This window comes from Mus caroli, unplaced genomic scaffold, assembly GCF_978045245.1.
Source record: "Mus caroli unplaced genomic scaffold, Mus_caroli_1 scaffold_14, whole genome shotgun sequence".
Taxonomy (NCBI): domain Eukaryota; kingdom Metazoa; phylum Chordata; class Mammalia; order Rodentia; family Muridae; genus Mus; species Mus caroli.
In genome coordinates, this window is record NW_028227269.1 from 84,819,193 (window position 1) to 84,838,264 (window position 19,072).

The 19,072-nt window shown below is 43.7% G+C and overlaps 1 protein-coding gene across 2 annotated transcripts in view; it reads left to right on the forward strand.

The window, feature by feature from the left end:
* Gpatch2l (G-patch domain containing 2 like) overlaps positions 1-19,072 on the forward strand; it is a 49,769-nt gene that overhangs the window by 1,611 nt on the left and 29,086 nt on the right. For both annotated transcript variants that reach the window (XM_021179228.3, XM_021179229.2), the window contains exons 2-5: positions 633-1,304; positions 13,489-13,553; positions 17,170-17,346; positions 18,209-18,288. In XM_021179228.3, coding sequence (XP_021034887.1) covers positions 643-1,304; positions 13,489-13,553; positions 17,170-17,346; positions 18,209-18,288 — 984 coding nt within the window. In that variant the 5' untranslated portion in view covers positions 633-642. The remainder of the gene's footprint in view (positions 1-632; positions 1,305-13,488; positions 13,554-17,169; positions 17,347-18,208; positions 18,289-19,072) is intronic.

A 19,072-nucleotide genomic window follows, 5' to 3' on the forward strand; every position in this document is an offset into this window, starting at 1 on the left:
CCACCGCCAAATCAGTGTCATACCCTGCAGCAGTCTGTTTCTAGTAACTTTCAGGTGGCAGTTGGTGCCATGGTAGTACCAGATGTGGGCTTTCTTTTTCCCATTCTGAGTACCTGCTTGGCTCATCACAGGTCCTGTGACAATGAACATTGTAAAGTCTTCCTCATAGGTGCCGCTCAGCTCTTTCTCTCCTCCCTACCGAAACTTTTTTTTTTTTAAAAGCAGGTATCCCAGACCACAGTGTGGCCCTCCTCATGGTTGGATCGTGTCTGGGGCTCCCTGGCTCCATCATAGTGATGAAGTTGTGTGGTTGCTTTTCTCCTCCAGTGAGATACTTTCTCATGATTAGGCAACCAAGGCATATATTTAATTGGAGAAAGGAGGAGGCTCAATTTGTTTATTTTTGCTAATGTCCCGGTTGTCATCTGTTGAGCTACTAGATGTGTGGATTTCCAGTATTTAACAAGGATGGAACACCTGTTTTTGTGGTGCATGATGGTAGAGACAGTAGCAGATGAAAGAGGCCTGTTTTCTATAGCCAGGCAGAGAGCCACAGTGCCATTGTGTGCTCTATAACATGACTGGAAGTGCAGCCGGTCTTCTCAAGCATCTCTTGTGTTCTTACTTGGCAGATGCGGCCTCATGGATGAGCTGGTGCATGACCTGGCCTCAGCCTTGGAGCAGACATCTGAGCAGAGCAAGCTTGGTGAGCTGTGGGAGGAGATGGCCCTGAGCCCCAGACAGCAGAGGCGGCAGCTTCGCAAACGCCGAGGACGGAAGCGCCGGTCTGACTTTACTCACCTGGCAGAGCACGCCTGCTGCTTCAGCGAGGCCTCTGAGTCAAGTCTGGATGAGGCCACCAAGGACTGCCGAGAAGTGGCTCCGCTCACCAACTTCAGTGACTCTGATGACACGGTGGTGGCCAAACGGCACCCAGCTCTTAGTGCCATCATTAGGGGTAAGCAGCATTCTTGGCACGAGTCTGACTCCTTTACGGAAAACGCACCTTGTCGACCCCTCAGGCGCCGGCGGAAGGTGAAGCGAGTGACATCAGAGGTGGCTGCCAGCCTTCAGCAGAAGCTGAAAGTGTCAGATTGGAGCTATGAGAGAGGCTGCAGGTTCAAGTCTGCCAAGAAGCAGCGTCTATCCCGCTGGAAGGAGAATACTCCCTGGACCTCATCTAGCCATGGGCTGTGTGAATCAGCAGAGAATCGGACTTTCCTAAGCCAACCAGGAAGGAAAGAAAGGATGGAGTGCGAAGCCGAAGAGCAGAAGCACGGCTCTGACGAGAACATGTCCGAGTGGTGAGCTTCCCCTTCCTAAAGCTAGGGTTTCCGTAGCTGATGGACCCAAAGTGCAGACCCACGGCCCCTGAATGAGTTCCACTCTCTTTTATACTAGCCCTGCTAGAATTGCCTTTGCAGCCCTCTGTTAGTCAGTGGGTAGTTGATTTCTGCTTTGCAAATTGTCCTTCATGAATCTCTGTTTTGCTATGTCAAGAAGGCTGTGTGTAACAGAAATAATTTGATCCTAAAAATACTTTCAAACATCTGCCTCAACTGCATAACCAAGAATTTGTTTTAAAAAATGATCTGCTGTTCTTTATACCATTTAGTTCATACAAAGGTACTGTCATTTAGAACCAAGGTATCAGCAAGGGCTGGCACTGACAGTTGTGACAGAGAAGCCATACAGGTGCCAGGTCTAGGCAGTTTATAAATGAATACAGGCTATGTTTGCTCCTTAAGAGTCATGGCTTTATATACTTGGGGGCTATAATTCTGTTCTCTGCTAGTTTATACTTTGACTATATTGAGTGCATTTCCTTTGTGTATGTGCATGTGTATGTGTGCGCAGGTACGTGTGGAGGCCCAAGGTGGATGGTGTGTGTCTTCCTCTATCACTTGTCACCTTATTTTGGGGCCCAGTCTTTGTCACTGAACCAGAGCTCACCAATTGGCTTGACTAGGTGGCCAGCAAGCTCTGGGAATCTACCTGTCTCAGCTCTCACAGTAAGATTACAGAGGTACACTGCTATGCCTGGATTTCATCTGGGGGTTGGGGCTCCAAACTCAAGTCCTTATGCTTGCTCAGTAAGCACGTTACCCACTGAGCGAGCTCCTTAGCTTCTTGAGTTTCTCTCTATCCTTGATTCTGTCTCTGTCTCTCTCTCTATCACACACACACAAGTAAGTGTGTGTGTGTGTGTGTGTGTGTGTGCATGTGTGTGCATGTATGTGATCAAACTCAATTATCAGGCTTGGCAACAGGTGCCTTACCTCTTCACCAAACCCTTGAGTGTCTATGGCAGACGTTTAAGTTGTCTGCGTATAGAGTGGGGACTGAAAGTGACAGTGAGTCCCTTTAACCTTGTATCCCATGGGATCAAGTACTCTGATGGTTGCATGTTTAAAATGTCAGTGTAATTTTGGTAACTCACTTCTCTTCATGTCAGATCTCCTGAAAACATCAATCCTTGGTAGCTTGATACTTTTGATATGTGACCTCTCAGTGATGATGCCTTTCGTAGCTGGGGCAGTGCCTTGTGGCACACTGTAGGATGCTCAGCAGCTCTGCCATGTTGCTACCTCTCTTCCTTGTAGCTACTGCCAGGGGTGACCATGAGGTGGGTTGAGGACTGCGGGTTTGTTAAGCACTCTGGTAGGCACTGAACTGCGTGCCTGCTGGGTGTTCTTATTTAATGCTTATAGTTCTACTGTATGGTAGAACCTCATTATTTGTATTTTTAGAAGAGGAAACTAGGTTTAGAGTTTGGTTAATTTGGGAGGGTCACCTGGTGTCCAAACCGAGAGCCAAGCCTGATTTCCAAGCTCGTATTTGACCAGTTTTTGCTGCTGTTATACTTTATAGATATAGAGCAAGTACCCTTTCTTAGGACCTTATTCTTTTAAGGTTTGCACCCCCAAAGACATAAAGCTTAGGTATGCTGGGCAGAGGCTGTGGTAGGTCTTTATGTTTCCTCTTTGTACTGACTAGTTTTGTGTTAGCTTGACACAGCTGGAGTTATCACAGAGAAAGGAGCTTCAGTTGAGGAATCCATGAGATCCAGCTGTAAGGCAGTTTCTCAATTAGTGATCAAGGGGGAAAGGCCCCTTGTGGGTGGGACCATCTCTGGGCTGGTAGTGTTGGGTTTTATAAGAGAGCAGGCTGAGCAAGCCAGGGGAAGCAAGCCAGTAAAGAACATCCCTCCATTACCTCTGCATCAGCTCCTGCTTTTTGACCTGCTTGAGTTCCAGTCCTGACTTCCTTGGTGATGAACAGCAGTATGGAAGTGTAAGCTGAATAAACCCTTTCCTCCCCAACTTGCTTCTTGGTCATGATGTTTATGCAGGAATAGAAACCCTGAACAATTGGTACCAACTTCTGTATTAGTCCGGGTTCTCTAGAGTCACAGAACTTATGGTTAGTCTCTATATAGTAAAGGAATTTATTGATGACTTACAGTCTGCAGTCTAATTCAGTAGTAGCTATGAATGGAAGTCCAAGGATCTAGCAGTTACTCAGTCCCACACGGCAAGCAGGCAAAGGAGCGAGAGCGAGACTCCCTTCTTCCAATGTCCTTATATGGTCTCCAGCAGAAGGTGTAGCCCAGATTAAATTTGTGTTCTACCACACCTTTAATCCCAGATGACCTTGAACTCAGAGATTCAATCTTCTGGGGTCCATAGCCACTATGCCTCAAGATCTCCATACCAAGATCCAGATCAGAAATTTCTATCTCCCAGTCTCCAGATTAGGGTCACTGGTGAGCCTTCCAATTCTGGATTGCAGTTCATTCCAAATATAGTCAAGTTGACAACCAGGAATAGCCACTACACTCTTTTTCTGAATAATTTTAAATTTAACTTTAAAACTCTTTTTACTAACTGTATATTTTGCCATCGTATTCAGCTGTGTTACAGTTTGACTCTTGTAATTTTCTTCTAAGCTTGATTCTTTCGAAGGCCTATTTATCCAGTTTATTTGTAGCTGTTAGGTTATTTAGGCACTCTTTCTCCGTAGTCGTGCTATTATTAATCAAACAAGAATTGCTTAACTAACTTGTATCTCTTTATAATAAACCTTTTGTTGAGACATTCAAGTTGACTTCAAGATTAAGCACATACATCTTAGATTCTTAGAGTTGAGAATAGAGAATTAAGATAGCCCCTTGCAATGTTGCTTGTGACTTTTTCTCCCCCAGTTTCTTGCTAAACTGAAGTTACTGTGTGTGTGGTCCAGGTGTGGTGCTGTCCCTTCCCACCCAGGCTGTCAGGCTCTGAGTTCTGCTCACCTGAGCCCCCGGAGACACTGAAGTTGAGAGGAGTTCTTGTGAAATTCTTGTTTTCACACTGAGGAGACCTGGTTCTCTCCTGTGGGCTCCCTTCCTGGCCAGGACATCAGAGCCTTGCAGTGATAGGGATGACAAAGCCCTCGTCACTGTGAAGAAACAATGGGTAAAGTGCTAGTGTGACATTGGTCCTGTGTGAGCTATGGCTGGGAAGGACGTTAGATATTCGTGTAGTATCTAAAAGGATATTCTAATGCAGAGGCTGGATGAAGGGCTCAGCAGTTAAAAGCACTTGTTTTCAAAAAGACATGAGATCAGGTCTCAATACCTACTTTGGATGGCTTACACCTATAATCCAATACTCTCTTCTGGGGACACACATGCATACACACACACACTGTACCTTAAAGAGAGATCCTTGTGCTGTCAGTGTCCACTGTTACGATTATTGAAACAATGGACCCTAAAGAATTAAAATTTCCCAGGAGTCCCATGTTGGGGCAGGGAGAGGCTGAAATGCTAGTGCCAAGCAGAGGAGGTTCTCACTTGCTTCCCAGGAAGAGATTTCACACTTCTGAACAGCTTATCTCACAGTTAATGGGAGCATTTCCAGAGTTATTTCGTCCGAGGTGGTAACAGTGGTACAGGAAAGCAGTGGAAACCCCACAAGTTTTTCCTCTCCCCAATTTTTGGCCAAACTGTAAATAATTCCATTTTTGCTTACCAATCTCTGTTTCCTAATTTCCTTTAAAATAGTGGGGAAACTAGGTGGTAGGTTTGTGGTAATAGTAGACATGCACTGAGAAAAATTCTCTGAACTAATTACAAGGCTTAGTGCACATTCTTGTAGCCCGGCAGTTGGGAAGCAGGAAGATGAGGAGTCCAAGATTGGTCTCAGCTACGTGATGACTTTGAGACCAGCCTGGGCTATATGAGACCCTGTTTTTAAAAAGTAGGATCTAGTTTTCAAGGGAATGTTAAGTCACTCTTTGACTTTGTCTCCGTTTATCTGTAGTTACAAGGAGAAACGCTTTTGTATTTTCCCCCTAAATATGTTCTGTGGAGAGACAGTGGTCCTTACTCTTTTCCATCAGAGAGTGTCCAAACTTCCCTCAACAGAGAAGGGAATAAAATCTTATAATTTTCAAGCAGCTCTTAATTATTACTTATTTTTATTTTTTCCTACTCATTATTACTATATCGTTATTTGGAATAGGGTCTTTAACTCAGGAGGACCTTCAATTTGCAATCCTCCTGCCTCAGCTTTCTAAATGCTGGAATTAACAGATGTGTGGCCTCCCTTTTGTTTTGCTGTGGTGTTGGGGATTGAGAGCCTCATCCTTGCTGGGCAGGTGCTCTCACACTAAGCCTCACCCCCATATATTGTATAAACAAACAGGGCTAACACTAAACTGCAAATAGAAAATAGGATTTGTATATTACAGATATAAAAATATTTGGTGAGTTGGTTATGTCAAATGTCCCTACCTCCTGTTTGAAAAGAAGTACTTTCAAGAGTCCCTGAGTGGGTATTCTTTAAGGGAGCTGCTTGCAGAGCTGTGGTTCCGTCACATAGAGATCAAAGTGTTGCATTTTACTTTTCGTCAGTCATGTTGAGGGCTCTTACCAGCAGCCTTGTAAGATTACTAGTCTTGATCTATCTTGTAAAATTACTGACATAAGAAGTCCATCACTAATCCTAACCTAGTCTATGGGTAGTGTTTTAAGAAACCATATGTTAAATGTTTTGGATTTGGGAATGTCTATCTTAGTTTGGCTTTATTTCTAGTTTACTTAAATTCACTTATTACTAACAACTGAAAATTGCCAACAGCATTAAGCCTTGCCATTATTTCTTTCTGCTTTTGTCTCTCTATTCCTCATTCAGTTGTGCTCTAGTCAAGAATAGTGAGGATTTAGAAATGGGTACAACATAGTAGCTTTATTTATGCTGCATAAAGCTCAAGTTGTTACTGTTATGTCCTTCTGTGTATGTGTGGGAGTGAATGCTCAGAGATCTAACAAATCCTGTAAAGTTAGCTCCTGCCACTCTTCATTCCGCTTTTCAGAGAGTCACTCACTTACCTGTTAGGTGATGGACTTACCCGATTGCTCTGCTCTCCAGCAGTGCGTTTTTTGTGCCTCTTGAATACAGTTTAGTTCCTTTATGAGCAAATTGGACGGGTGGTGGCCCAAAGTCACATCAGGAGCCTTCCTCAGGTGATGTATTAGAGGCTGGTCTCACAGGAAAGAAAATATTCCCTTGTCCTGGAAGGCAAGTGACAGAGATGGAGTGCTAGGCCTGTCTCCTCCTTCCCCAGCCCAGGCTGACCTTCTGCAGCCCCTTGGTGCCTCTTGTTTTCTTATTTTTATAGAAAATCAATATCCCTTCTGACACAAACAATAGCTCAGAAGCAAGAATAAATGGGAGAAAGCTGAGATCTCTGTCCATCACCTCTCACTTTAACTGCCCCAAACTCTTTAATTACAAGTGTGCTTTGCTCCAGGTGTTTGTGACAGTGAAATTGCTAAATGAGGACCATTTTAACCAAAGATTGGGTGATCAATAACACTCTATAGCAGTAGCTTGTTGGATCGATAGCCTTCATTATTTCATGGTTAAGGTAAGTAGTCTCCTTTGCAAGTGGAGGCCATTAATCAGGGGTTACTGGGGCAATGGAAAGAATATCTGTAGTGTTGGAACGTTGTGCTTGTCTGTAAACAGAGGTGCCGACCGAGAGCACACTTACCTTTTCTACAGTTGGCAACAGTCCCGGAAGGTATTAGAAGGCTAACGGAGACTGCTTATATAGGCTTAGTCTGCTGGTGAACCCTTCCAAGGAGCTGGGAACTCCTCTGCAGGCACATACGAGATGACTGTATTTGCAGGTCTGTCCCTCAGGCTCTCCCTCCTGGAAAGAACTTTGCTAGGAAGTACAGAGCTAAATGGTAAATATGTCTTATTCTAAAGAGCACAAACTGGAACCCTTCTAAGGATGCCACCCCTCCCTCCCCCAACACAGGAGACTGTGCTTCTTAGTCTACCTGGTCCTGTGAAGTCACATCTTAACAGGCCTCTAAGAAACAGTTTCCATTACCTACTAGAATACTTAAAAAAAAAAAATTAAACATTGGGGCCAACCAGATGCCTCCGTGGGTGAAGCTGCTTGCTATCGAGCCTGACGGATGATGTGATTCAGCCTCTAGGACCCACGAGGTGGGAGGAAAACACTAGCCCCCTACAAACACTCCTCCCACGCATGACACGTACGCACAGCCAGTCAGTCAGACAAATGTAACCAACCATTTGCACACTCACATCATCAGCTGCCTGTCAGTGAGGTTTCCTCTGCGTTAGACTGGTGTACTGCAGAATGTCCTATGTCAGTTTACCCAGAGGGGCAAGACCCAGTATGCAAACATGACTTGAACTTTCCAGGTGATGTGTTGCTCCTTCCTTCACTTTCAACCTATAACTGAGTTTTCTGTTTGGAGTATACTTGGATGGGGAAGGCTGGCTCTCTCTGTGTGTTTTGTATTGTGGATTGGAAGCAGCTACAGGGTATTGAGTCCTGGGACGTTGAACCTCCAAGCAGATAGCTTATTATTACATGGCCAGAAAAGGAAAAAAAAAATCCCACTTTGTAGTGCATTCTAGAGCATGTAGTGTTTCATATACCTCAGTTTGTTACAAATATCTAGGGTGGGTTGGGGTGAGAGTCACACAGTGAGAGTAGGGAGATGATCCAGTGTCAGTCTGGTAGACCTGTGTGAGGTTGAAACCCCCAGTAGCCCTGGGGCTTCTTCAAAGCCTCCTCACCTCACGCCCATTGGTCAGGTGTGGATCTGGCAAAGGGGATAGGTCTGAGGCCATAGAAGTATCTGTGGGCAGATAAGAACCAGTGCCTGTGCAGACCTGGAAATAATCCTAAGACTTGACAAATAGGATAGATGAAATAAAAAAGTGCTACACAGCAAAGGAAATAATTACCAGAATCAAGATAGCCCCTAGGATGGGCGGAAGTCTGCCAGCTAGTCTCTGATTAATATCCAGAGTCTACAGAGGACTCAGAAAGTTAAACACCAGCGTAAATCAGGAAATGGACGTAGTATGTGAGCAGACAGTTCTTAAAAGAAGTACAAAATTCCAAAAAATAAGTGAAAAAAATGTTCATTATCCTTCGCTGTCAGGCAAAACAAATCAAAACTACCTTGGCATTCATTAAGTTTTACCCCAGTCAAAATGGCTGTCAGCAAGAAGTCAGGTAGTAGCAAGTGCTTGCAAGAATGGGGTTGGGAGCACTTACACAGCGTTGGAGTGTAAGTCAGTGTAGCTGCAATGGGAATTAGGGTGGAGACTCCCAAGACAACTCCTGATTCAGCTGTGCCATTCCTGGTTAGATCCCTGACAGAATTGCTGCCAACACAGAGGGAGGAGATACTTACATGCCCGTGTTTGCTGTGATACTATTTATCAGCTTAGCTGCTAGAGAAAATACTGTAGGCACAAATAATGGAATATTATGTAGCTACTAAGAAAAATGAAATCATATCATTTTCAGGAAAATGGATGGTACTGGAGATCATGCTAAATGAAGTTAGCCAGCCTCAGAAAGACAAATATCACATGTGTTTTCTCTTATCTAGAATCTAAACATTAAAAAAAAAAAAAAAATTCATGGGCTGGAGAGTTGGCTCAGTGGTTAAGACAAAGTTCAGACAAAGTTCTCTGCTCTTCTAGAGGTCCTGAGTTCAATTCTCAGCAACCACATGGTGTCTCACAACCATCTGTAATAAGAGCTGATGCCCTCTTCTGGTGTGTCTGAAGAGAGCAATGGTGTACTCATACAGAAAATAAATAAGTAAATCTTTAAAAAAAAAATCACAAATCAGTGGGGTAGCCATTTGGGAAGAGGAAGGAGGCAGGAGACAGCATGGGAGGGGAAGGTGGTCATAGGAGGGGTGGGTAGGAGCTAGGTATGTGGCATGCACGTGTGCTCACATAATGAAATGGGATATTTTGCACAGTGATGTATCCTAAAAGCACACTGGAACATGAAGTCTGAGGAACTGGATTAAATTCTGCTCAGTTTCATATATTATAAAAGAAATATTACAAATAATTTGGGACATGTTCACTTAAACAAGAGGCTTTTGGACACATTCTGTAGAGTAAGGGAAGGGGGAACATTCTTCTCAAAGTTGAGTGGAGGACAAATCAGGAAACACAGAACATTCTGATCTAGGGCACAGATTTGGAAAGCAGACAAAGTTCACAGGAAAGCTATAAGGACATTTAAAGTATAGTTAAAATTACAAAACCAGGGATAGTTGAGTTGATGACATAGAAACCGTCAAAGTCTTCCTAGAATGCAGATGGAAGAGATGTTGGTGAGAGGACAGCAGGTGTGGGGGACAGGGATTAGAGGCGCAGTCTGTGAGCATTGTCCCAAGGAAGATGTGAAGGTGTTGGAAAAGGAGTTAGGAGATACAACTGTCGGGAAAAAAAATTCCTCAATTAAAAAAGAGAAACTAAAAGTTTTAAAGGGAGAACTAGTGAAAGCAATCCTCTCTCCATACATGTTCTGGCATGTTTTTATGTTCTGCATTGGTAGTCTTTGGGACCAGGTATGAAGGCAGATTCTAGAAGGAAGAAAACTACCATGGCCTTTATCCTCCGTGATAAACGTGAGGGCTGTGTTTGCTCGCATTATTTTGAGGAGAAAAGTATTGTCTCTTGTTCTGGATTTTACACATAGAAAAGATACATTTTATGTGGAAAGGCAGCCGAAAGTTTTAGAAATGGGGGCTAGAGAGATGACTCAGTGGTAAAGAGCACTGGCTGCTCTTCCAGAGACTTAAATTTGATTCCCAGCACTCACATGGTGGTTCACAACCATCTGTAACTCCAGTTCCAACGGCATCTGACACCTGCTACTGGCAGGCACTAGTCACACACAGAGTACACAGACGACTACATATAAGCAAAACACCCATACACATAAACAAGATTTTAAAAAAGCCTCAGAAATATAGGCCTGTTAGATAGGTAAGATACACATTAAAATGATGGATGGGCTCCTCTGAGCTCAGTGCCAGCCTAGATTAGCTAGCATACTGCCCAACTCTTTAGTCCCTTTCTGTTCATGATCATGTGGCCTGGAGAGGCTGCTGTCTGCATAAACTCACTACCATTCTAACTCACAGGACTAGTCTGGAATTGGAGGCGGAGCTGTCTGAGTGACCTTTGTGGGGATCAGGTTCATGATGATGTGCAGTGCAGAGGCCCCACCTCTGCCCAGAAGCATGGCAGAAAGCAGGTGGGAAGAGCAGGAGTGTCTCTGGGCAACATGGAGGGAACACGGAGACATTTTTCTCCCTTTTTTTTTTCTCCTAGATTCTAAAATATTTTTAAAGTTTTTGTTAAATGCATTTTTTTTTACTTATTTTGAATAGTTAACCTAAAAGCTTTAGTTTTTCTGATAATAATAAGTCATAAATTTCTGTTTAGTTTTAAATATATGAAAGTTATGTGTAAGAGATAAGTTCTTGAGCCAGGCGTGATGGTGTACGCCTTTAATCCTAGCACTCGGGAGGCAGAGGCAGGCAGGAGGCCAGCCTGGTCTACAGAGTGAGTTCCAGGACAGCCAAGGCTACACAGAGAAACCCTGTCTCAAAAAAAAAAAAAAAAAAAAAAAAAAGAAAAGAAATAAGGAAATAAGTTCTTTTTAAACTTTTTGGTTAATAAATAGCAACAAACCTTTGTGCTAACAACAGTTTAGTGTGTGTGTGCATGTGGGTGTATGTGTGTGTTGTATGCATATGTGCACTCAGATGTGCACCCCTGGGTGTGAAGGACATTGGGTGTCTTCCTGTCTGTCTGTCTGTCCCCTTCGTCCTTTGATCTCCCACCGACACTGGAACTTTGTGATTTTCTGTTAGGCTGTCTGGATAGCAAGCCCCTGTGGCACTTCTGCCTCTCTCTTCACTATATATGCCTTCCGAGGACTATGGCGGTATACGTGCACTCAGTAATGAGGCCCGGGCTTCTCTCTCCAGAAGAGGAGGGAGAAGATTGGAGGCATTGCTAAATGACCCTGAGAGGGATACAGAAATGTCTCCAGTTGAGAATGACTGCTGATGTTCCTCTGCTGAGATTGGGTTTTCACTTCATTGGCTCAGCTTTATATAATAACATGGGTTTCAAATTGAGAAAATGAAATAAAACCAAACGATTGATTTTTCCTATAGAATAAATATCCACAGATTTAAAACTGAGACCTTGTGTTTATTTGAAATGATAACCTTTAATTCTCCCAAAAGCACATACAGTTCCTTTTCAGAATTTGGAAAGAGCAACATTCAAAGACAAAAGCAGGCCTGTCACAGTGGCTGCGGGTTACAGTGCTGGGCTGGCAGTGATTGAGATGGTGGCAGTAGGCGAGCGAGCGGTATCAGGCAGTTTATTGGGCTCATTCCTGTGATACACGCTTATGTGGATGTGGATCCTGTGCCCAATCATCTGCTCCACTGAGAGAGCCTCTAATTACAAGGAGGCTCTGGTGGACGCTTAGATGGATGGATGTGGGATAAAGGAGAGTGCCACTTGCAGAGTGTAAGTGACAAGTGGGTGCCAGCCACCTTTTAATTCTAATAGAATGTGGGTGGGAGGATCAATCTTTAGAGGAGCTGCTAAGGCAGCTTTCCTTACAGTTGTGTTATTTCGTTTGGATGTGCTTCAGTAGCTTCTCCAATAATGCTGCAGTAATTAGATCATACAGTTGGTGGTCCAAAATTCTGCCTCTAATTTTGTGTCTCATTTAAAATGGTGATCATGCTGCTCAATGAAAGATGGAAACTTTTTCTTTTAGTAGAAAGCGTTGTAGAGGAGTGTGGGGTCAGTGAGATGGCTCAGTAGGTAAAGGTGCTTGCTGCTGTGCGTGATGATCAGAGTGCAGTCTCTAGGGTGCACATGGTGGAAGGCAGGCGAGAACCCACTCCCAGAAGTTGTCCTCCGACTGTCACACAAATGTACATCCACATCTACAGCAGTGAGTGAGTGAGTCAGAGAACTCACCTCCGGATCTGCCTCAGACCACCTCTGCATTTCTTTTTATCCTCCTATGAATCCTTTAGAGATTTTTTTTTTTTAGCTGTTAAAGGGGATGCTTTTTCTCTTGCCATGAGGTTAAACTCCAGACGTGCACTATCCCTTATCAATTGAGGAGTATTTGTCTTTGGGAAGCACTCTCCTACTTATTCATCTCTCTCTCCTGTTAGCTTGACTAGGAGTATTTATCAAATGCATTGTTTAAATTGCCATTGAGATGCCCCTGTTGGTTTGGGTGTGATTCCAGCAGTGTCTAGTAAACACGGAGCAAAGGCTTCCTCAGTGGAACTCTGGGCTAAGGCGGAGAGGGTCTCTTCCCTTCACCTTTCTGTTGGAAATGTCTTTATTCTCTTATTTTAGGATTGGATGGGGCGGGGGTGTTGTAATGTTGCTAGTGATTTGAAATTAATGGGAAGAGATTTGACAGATGTCACCTCCTTAGTTTTTTAACATTAAAACTGTGGACCATCGTCACCTCAGAGTCGACCTTACTCTGCCGTGAGCCAGCGGTGTCTGAGGGCTCCAGGCTGTGCACTCTATGCTTACCTTTATGGATGAGTGCAGAAGCCCTGGGTGGTGCGTAAATGAAACGAGTGCACATGGCTACCTCCAATAACACTTTATGTACATTGAAATTTGAATTTTATGGGTTTCTACATGTCAGAAAACACTCACTTTTGAGTTTTTTTCCCCAACCACTGAAAACTGTAGAAACCATTTGCCGGCATCTGCACTCTGCTGCATAGGTAAGCACTGTGGCAGAGAATAGACCAGCCACAGAGCCCTCCTGCTCCTGGGCCGGAGCAAGAGAAAGGAGAACAGCCTAGTGCTTGCAGCTCCCTGGGGCTTTTACAGAACAGTGGCTTTAAGTCTTTTGAAACTAGTTTAATATGTAAGAGTTTGAGCTTTCTTCTCTCACCTTTTGAGGGCAGGATGGATAAACTTTACTTGTGTCTTCTGTGTGAAATGTATGTACCAGATTGGCTAATGGGCTGAAGTGGAGTTACCGAGACAATTGGAATATTTCCATTTGAAAATAATTTTTGACCGGAGTTGCTGAGTTGCCTTGTCTTTTCTTTCTCCCCAGTGACACGAGCAGTGTGTGCAGCAGCAGTGACACGGGGCTCTTCACCAATGATGAAGGACGGCAAGGTAATCTTAAAGTGATAATGGGTTAATGCTGTTAAAGACTCTTAGCTTTTAATTTTTAAATTATATATACACCTGTGTGTCTGAGTGTAGTGCAGTCACCCACTGAGACCAGAAGAGGGCGTCAGATCCCCTTGGGGCTGAAGTTCGGCCATTGTGTGAGCCACCTGGTCTAGGTGCTGGGAACCAAACTCTGGTCCTCTGGAAGACCACTCTCTTAACTGCTTAGCTATTTCTCCAGGTCCCTGGCAAAGTACTCCTGATTCCAGCTTTGGGACTCTGTCTCAGTGATTGATTCTGATGACTGTGGAGTGACTTATTTATGGTGTATGAATTTTCACTTGGGGAATTGTGACAATTTCACATTTTCTGAGCTGCTAGAAATGAAATACATTTGGAGTTGGTCTCCAGAATCTGGTGTTTTTACAGCCCCTAGAGTGGCTCTTACATAGTAGATTATCACTGAGAATCACTGCTCTGCGGGATCAGAGCATCAAGGCTGAGCTTGGGAAAGTTCTTTTAGTTACAACCAATAATATTCTGATATGTAATTTTTATTTACTTATTCTTTCTTTATTTTTTTTAAGATTTATTTTATTTATATGAGTACACTGTAGCTGTCAGACACACCAGAAGAGGGCATCAGATCCCATTAGAGATAGCTGTGAGCCACCATGTGGTTGCTGGGAATTCAACTCAGGACCTCCAAGAGAGCAGTCAGTGCTCTTAACCTCTGAGCCATCTCTCCAGCCTAATATGTAATTTTTTTTTTGGGGGGGGGACATATTTGTATTTTTACTGAGAGATAACTTTGACATTATTTACGTTTAAATGCCTGAAGATTATTACAGTCATGTGAATAAATCCTGTAGTGTCCTAGGTGAATATTTAATAAATGTCTTTAGAAGTCACCATGTGGAGCCGGGCATGGTGGCGCACGCCTTTAATCCCAGCACTCGGGAGGCAGAGGTAGGGGGATTTCTAAGTTTGAGGCCACCCTGGTCTACAAAGTGAGTTCCAGGACAGTCAGGGCTATACAGAGAAACCCTGTCTCGAAAAAAACCAAAAAAAAAAAAAAGTCACCATGTATCCACTTAAATATGCATTTTATTTCCCTGAAGAAACCCTGATTTATAGTCCTTATCTGAGTGTGTACATGTACGTGTGTGCAAGTGTATGTGTGTGTCTACACATACACACTCTTGTTCCTTGTACCTGTTACCTCATGATTTTGTTTGTTTTTAGATGTTTTAAATTTTATGTATATGAGTGTTTTGCCTGCATGTATGCAACATGTACCATGTACGTGCTTAGTGCCCTTGTAGGTTAGAAGGTGTTGGATCCCTGGAACTGAGTTTTGTAGATGGCCATGAGTCAGCACGTGGGTGCTGGGAACTGACCTCAGGTCCTCTGTAAGAGCAGCAAGTGCTCCTAACTGCTAAGACGTCTCTCTAAGCTCTGCTTTTTAAAACAATGCTTATTGTGTCATATATTTTTGTGCTTTCCTTTGAATGAGTCCACAGCTTGGAATTATTGTTTTTATATATTTACTTATTTTATTTTTTGTGTATGTGTGTTTGTGCCTGAGTGTATGTATACGCACCATAAGGGTACATGGACCTGAAAAGACATCAGATCCCCTGGAACTAGGGTTGTAGGACAGTTGTGAGATGCCATGTAGCTGCTGGGGACTGAACCCAGGTACTATGCAAGAGCAGTAAGTGATTCTAGCCCTGAGTCATCTCTCCAGACCCCTTAGACACTGCCTGGAATGTAAGAGCCCCTGTTAAGTTGACAAACGTGGGTAAGTGTGAGGCAGGATGCAGTGAAACCACCGAATTAGACTACTCCATGGGTAGGAACCCTATGTAGTAGGGTCACACTGCCAAGGCTGTCTCTAGGATCTCCCGGGAGGCAGAGAGAAACAAAATGGCAGGGCAGCGTGAGGAGTTTGCATGGTGGTCTCCCTAAGTCTCTTCTAGCTCAGTGAGTTGTTACCCCAACCCCCCAATTTGTTTTTGGTTTTTTTGAGAGAGGGTTTTTCTGTGTAGTTCTGGCTGTCCTAGAACTCACAGAGTTCTTCCTGAGGGATTAAAGGAGTGTGTCACCATGTCCAGCTACAAGTCCTTTTAAAAATGTTTATTATTGGATCATGAGTGAACTGTAAGAACCAAAATTCTGAACTAATTCATTGTCAGAAAACATAACCTAATGGGTTTGCACCTTGCCGTGCATGTGCTGAGAAAGCTTCTGGATAAGATGGAGTGGACATGTCAACTTTATAAACTAGCGTAGACACTGTCCTGAGCCTCCTATGTCATTGGCTGGTTGTAGAATAGTGCTCTCACATTGTGCTCCCCATACACTCAGCTTCATGAGGGAACTTGCTTGTATTTGGTTCAAATCAGAATCAGAAACTTTGTCTGGCATGTGTCTTCCTTCCTGTCTGTCACATCACCTCACTTCCCCACATCCTGGTTTCAGCAAGCCCTCTGTGCTTCTGATGCTTGCTGAGGCTTGGGAATTCTTGTTTCTGAGCGAGACAGCTGTTTGCAGCATATGTTTATAGTGAGACACGGTTATACACCAAAGAGCAGCTTCTTTAGTGTTTGGTGGTATAGCTGCTATTTGCAGGATACAGGTCTCACTGCCCCCTTGGAAAGTTGCACATTAATTCTAAGAGTCATTATTATTTTGGGTGTCAGTGGGGAGGTGGGATCTGGTGTGTGAGAGGATGAAGGCAACATGAACTCTAGTTACTGCTGTAATATCTTACTGTACTCCTGTAGTCTGGAAAGGGGATGGCATGTCTTGTTGCTGGTAGGAATACACTGTAGTGGAAACTGAGCTGTTGTTATTGTAGCTAGTTGGAAGTTTGAGCCCAGAGTTTGAATGTATGGGTTAGTCGGGATCCTAATGAACAGCGTGGGCTCGGGCAAATGACGTAGTTCTTGAAAAGCCTTAGGGAGTTTTATTGCTTGTTACTGTGGTTGTGTTTTTTTCCTGGAAGCTTGGATTTCTAGTTCAGAATTGTTTTCTGTCCTGTCAAATGAGATACCAAGGCTAAAACAAAGTGTGGGCATTCTTTACTGATCTATTATGATAAAATGTAAATATATAATACCCCCACCCCAGCAATAACAGCTAATTTTTGGATTGAGGAACATTCATGGCTTTGAACTTTATTTATTTACACCATGGATAATGGTCGGGAACACAGTTTGTTTTTTATGGAAAGTACCTTAGGCTTTGTCAAGTTCTGGATTCAAATTCTGATTTCATTTACTAGCTGAACCCCAACTTTTGGGAATTAATTGCCTCACTATTACTTGGAGCTATTGTGTGTTTTGGAAGAGATAAATTATTTGCGGGTTTTACACATGGATTCTGGAGGGCATGAGGCTAGATCTTAGCTTTTACAGTGTAAGTGCTGAAAACAGACCGCCATCCATGAGCAACAAAGTTGATGCCTCAGTTTTCATCTTGCTGTGCTCCAAGAGGGACTGGACAGCTTCTTTTGCACCTTGGCTTACTTGAAAGTATCCCAACTATGGCGCTGAGAAACTCCTGGCATTTGGATTTTATCATGACAGCTCAGGACACGATCTGTTTGCTTTAGGAGATGATGAACAGAGCGATTGGTTTTATGAAGGAGAATGTGTCCCCGGATTCACTGTCCATAATCTTCTGCCCAAGTGGGCTCCTGATCACTGCACTGAAGTAGAAAGGATGGACTCCGGCCTGGATAAACTCTCAGACCCCACGTTCCTTTTACCTTCCCGGCCAGCTCAAAGAGGTGAGTGTGGAGACGATGAAAGTCCAGGGCATCGCTTTATCTTCCCGGTGGGAAGACGCAGCGTGCTCTGCCTGAGCACTTGCACACCTTTGACCATGCATTGCTCTCTGAATCGTGGAGTTAACTCAGGGTTCTACGGGATTCAAGGGTGAGTCTCAAAGCTCAGAGTTCTCTTCTCCTAAGTCAGTCCATGTAGGTTCTTGGGACGCATCACCAGTGTGTGCTGCATTTAGGAAGCCTGGCATCAGTCGCAGACACATATCATGGCAATGCTGATGCATTACTTTTTGAGTGCTCATTGGAAGCTTGGAAGCTTGGCTCTTACAAGGGACAGGCTTTTGTAAGGATGTTCACATGCAAGAAATGATGGCATTTTTAAGTGGATGGTTTAAAAATACTTCTTTAAATGTAATTGTTTACATTTACGATCCTCTTAGTGTGTATTTTGACACAAATGCATATCAGCTTTTTTTCAGTTCTAAAGTAGCAGAATGGAGTGGAAATGGCCCATGACAGGGGACAGAAATGTGATGGTACTTCTATTTTAGTTAGCTCCATACTCGTGACCAAGTCATTTCACTCTTAGGAATGTCAGAACCATTGCCTAAGATGTGTGACAAGGAAGAGGACTGGTGTACAGGTTTCTTTAGCCGAGTACATTTAGGACTCTCAGGAAGTGACAATCAACCATTGTCTACTTAGCATGGCTCACCTGCCATCATACTGCTCAGGACAAAGATATGGGCACAGTAAGTCTTTGTCAGATAGGCTTGTGAGGATGCTGGGGTAAGGGTTCCAGTGTGTTAAAACATCTGTGCTCACGTATCTTGTGCATTCAATAACTGAGGCCTTCTTTCCACAGGATACCATGGTCGTCTGAATCGGTTGCCAGGAGCTGCAGCTCGTTGCCTCAGGAAGGGGCGGAGAAGGCTGCCTGGGAAGGTGACAGATTTCATAGTTTCTCCTGTGCTGTGGGAAGGTGGTAGTCCCCATGGGATTTGCATGCCCTACTGACAATTGAAGGCATCACAAGACTTTCTGGAGTAAATGAAACCAACTGAAATGTTCTGGGAATTGAGAAGGGGTAATGACCATTATGTGGGATTTGAATGGCTACAAACGTGAAAGAGAAGCACTTTAGAAGTTCTGACCAAGCAAACATCCCCTGTAGCTTCCATTGTGTGTAAACCTGCTGGCTCCATCTCTCTTTCCTGCACTTGTGACTAATCCTATATTATTGCATACGTTAAACAATCTCTTTTGACTTCTTTACAACTCCTGAAATCAGGAGTGTGTTTTTATCCTAAGATGACTTTTTGTCCTAGAATTGATGTAAAGGATGCAACAGTAAACACACAGAAACAAACAACCCCTCCCCCACGTGAACAGCACTAAGCTTGCTTTGCAGAAGTATAGGAGCTCCTTGTAATGTTCTTCTTTTAAAATTGAATTTATCTTATTATTTTTAGGTCTCTATGAAGTCCACACTGGCCTAGTACTTGCTTTGTGTCTCACTTGCTCTGTGGCCTTCGATTTGAAATGATCCTAACTCCCTGAATCCTAGGATTATAGGCATGCCCCTAGCGCTTGACCTAATTTGTATTCCAGCTTGGAGACTGAGAAGTAGGCTAAGGCAAAGGGTCCTCATTCAGGCAGGGGACCACAGTAAGGAAGAGTTTGTCAGGCACTCAGAACACCTGCTACAAGGTTGTCTGTCTGCCAAGCC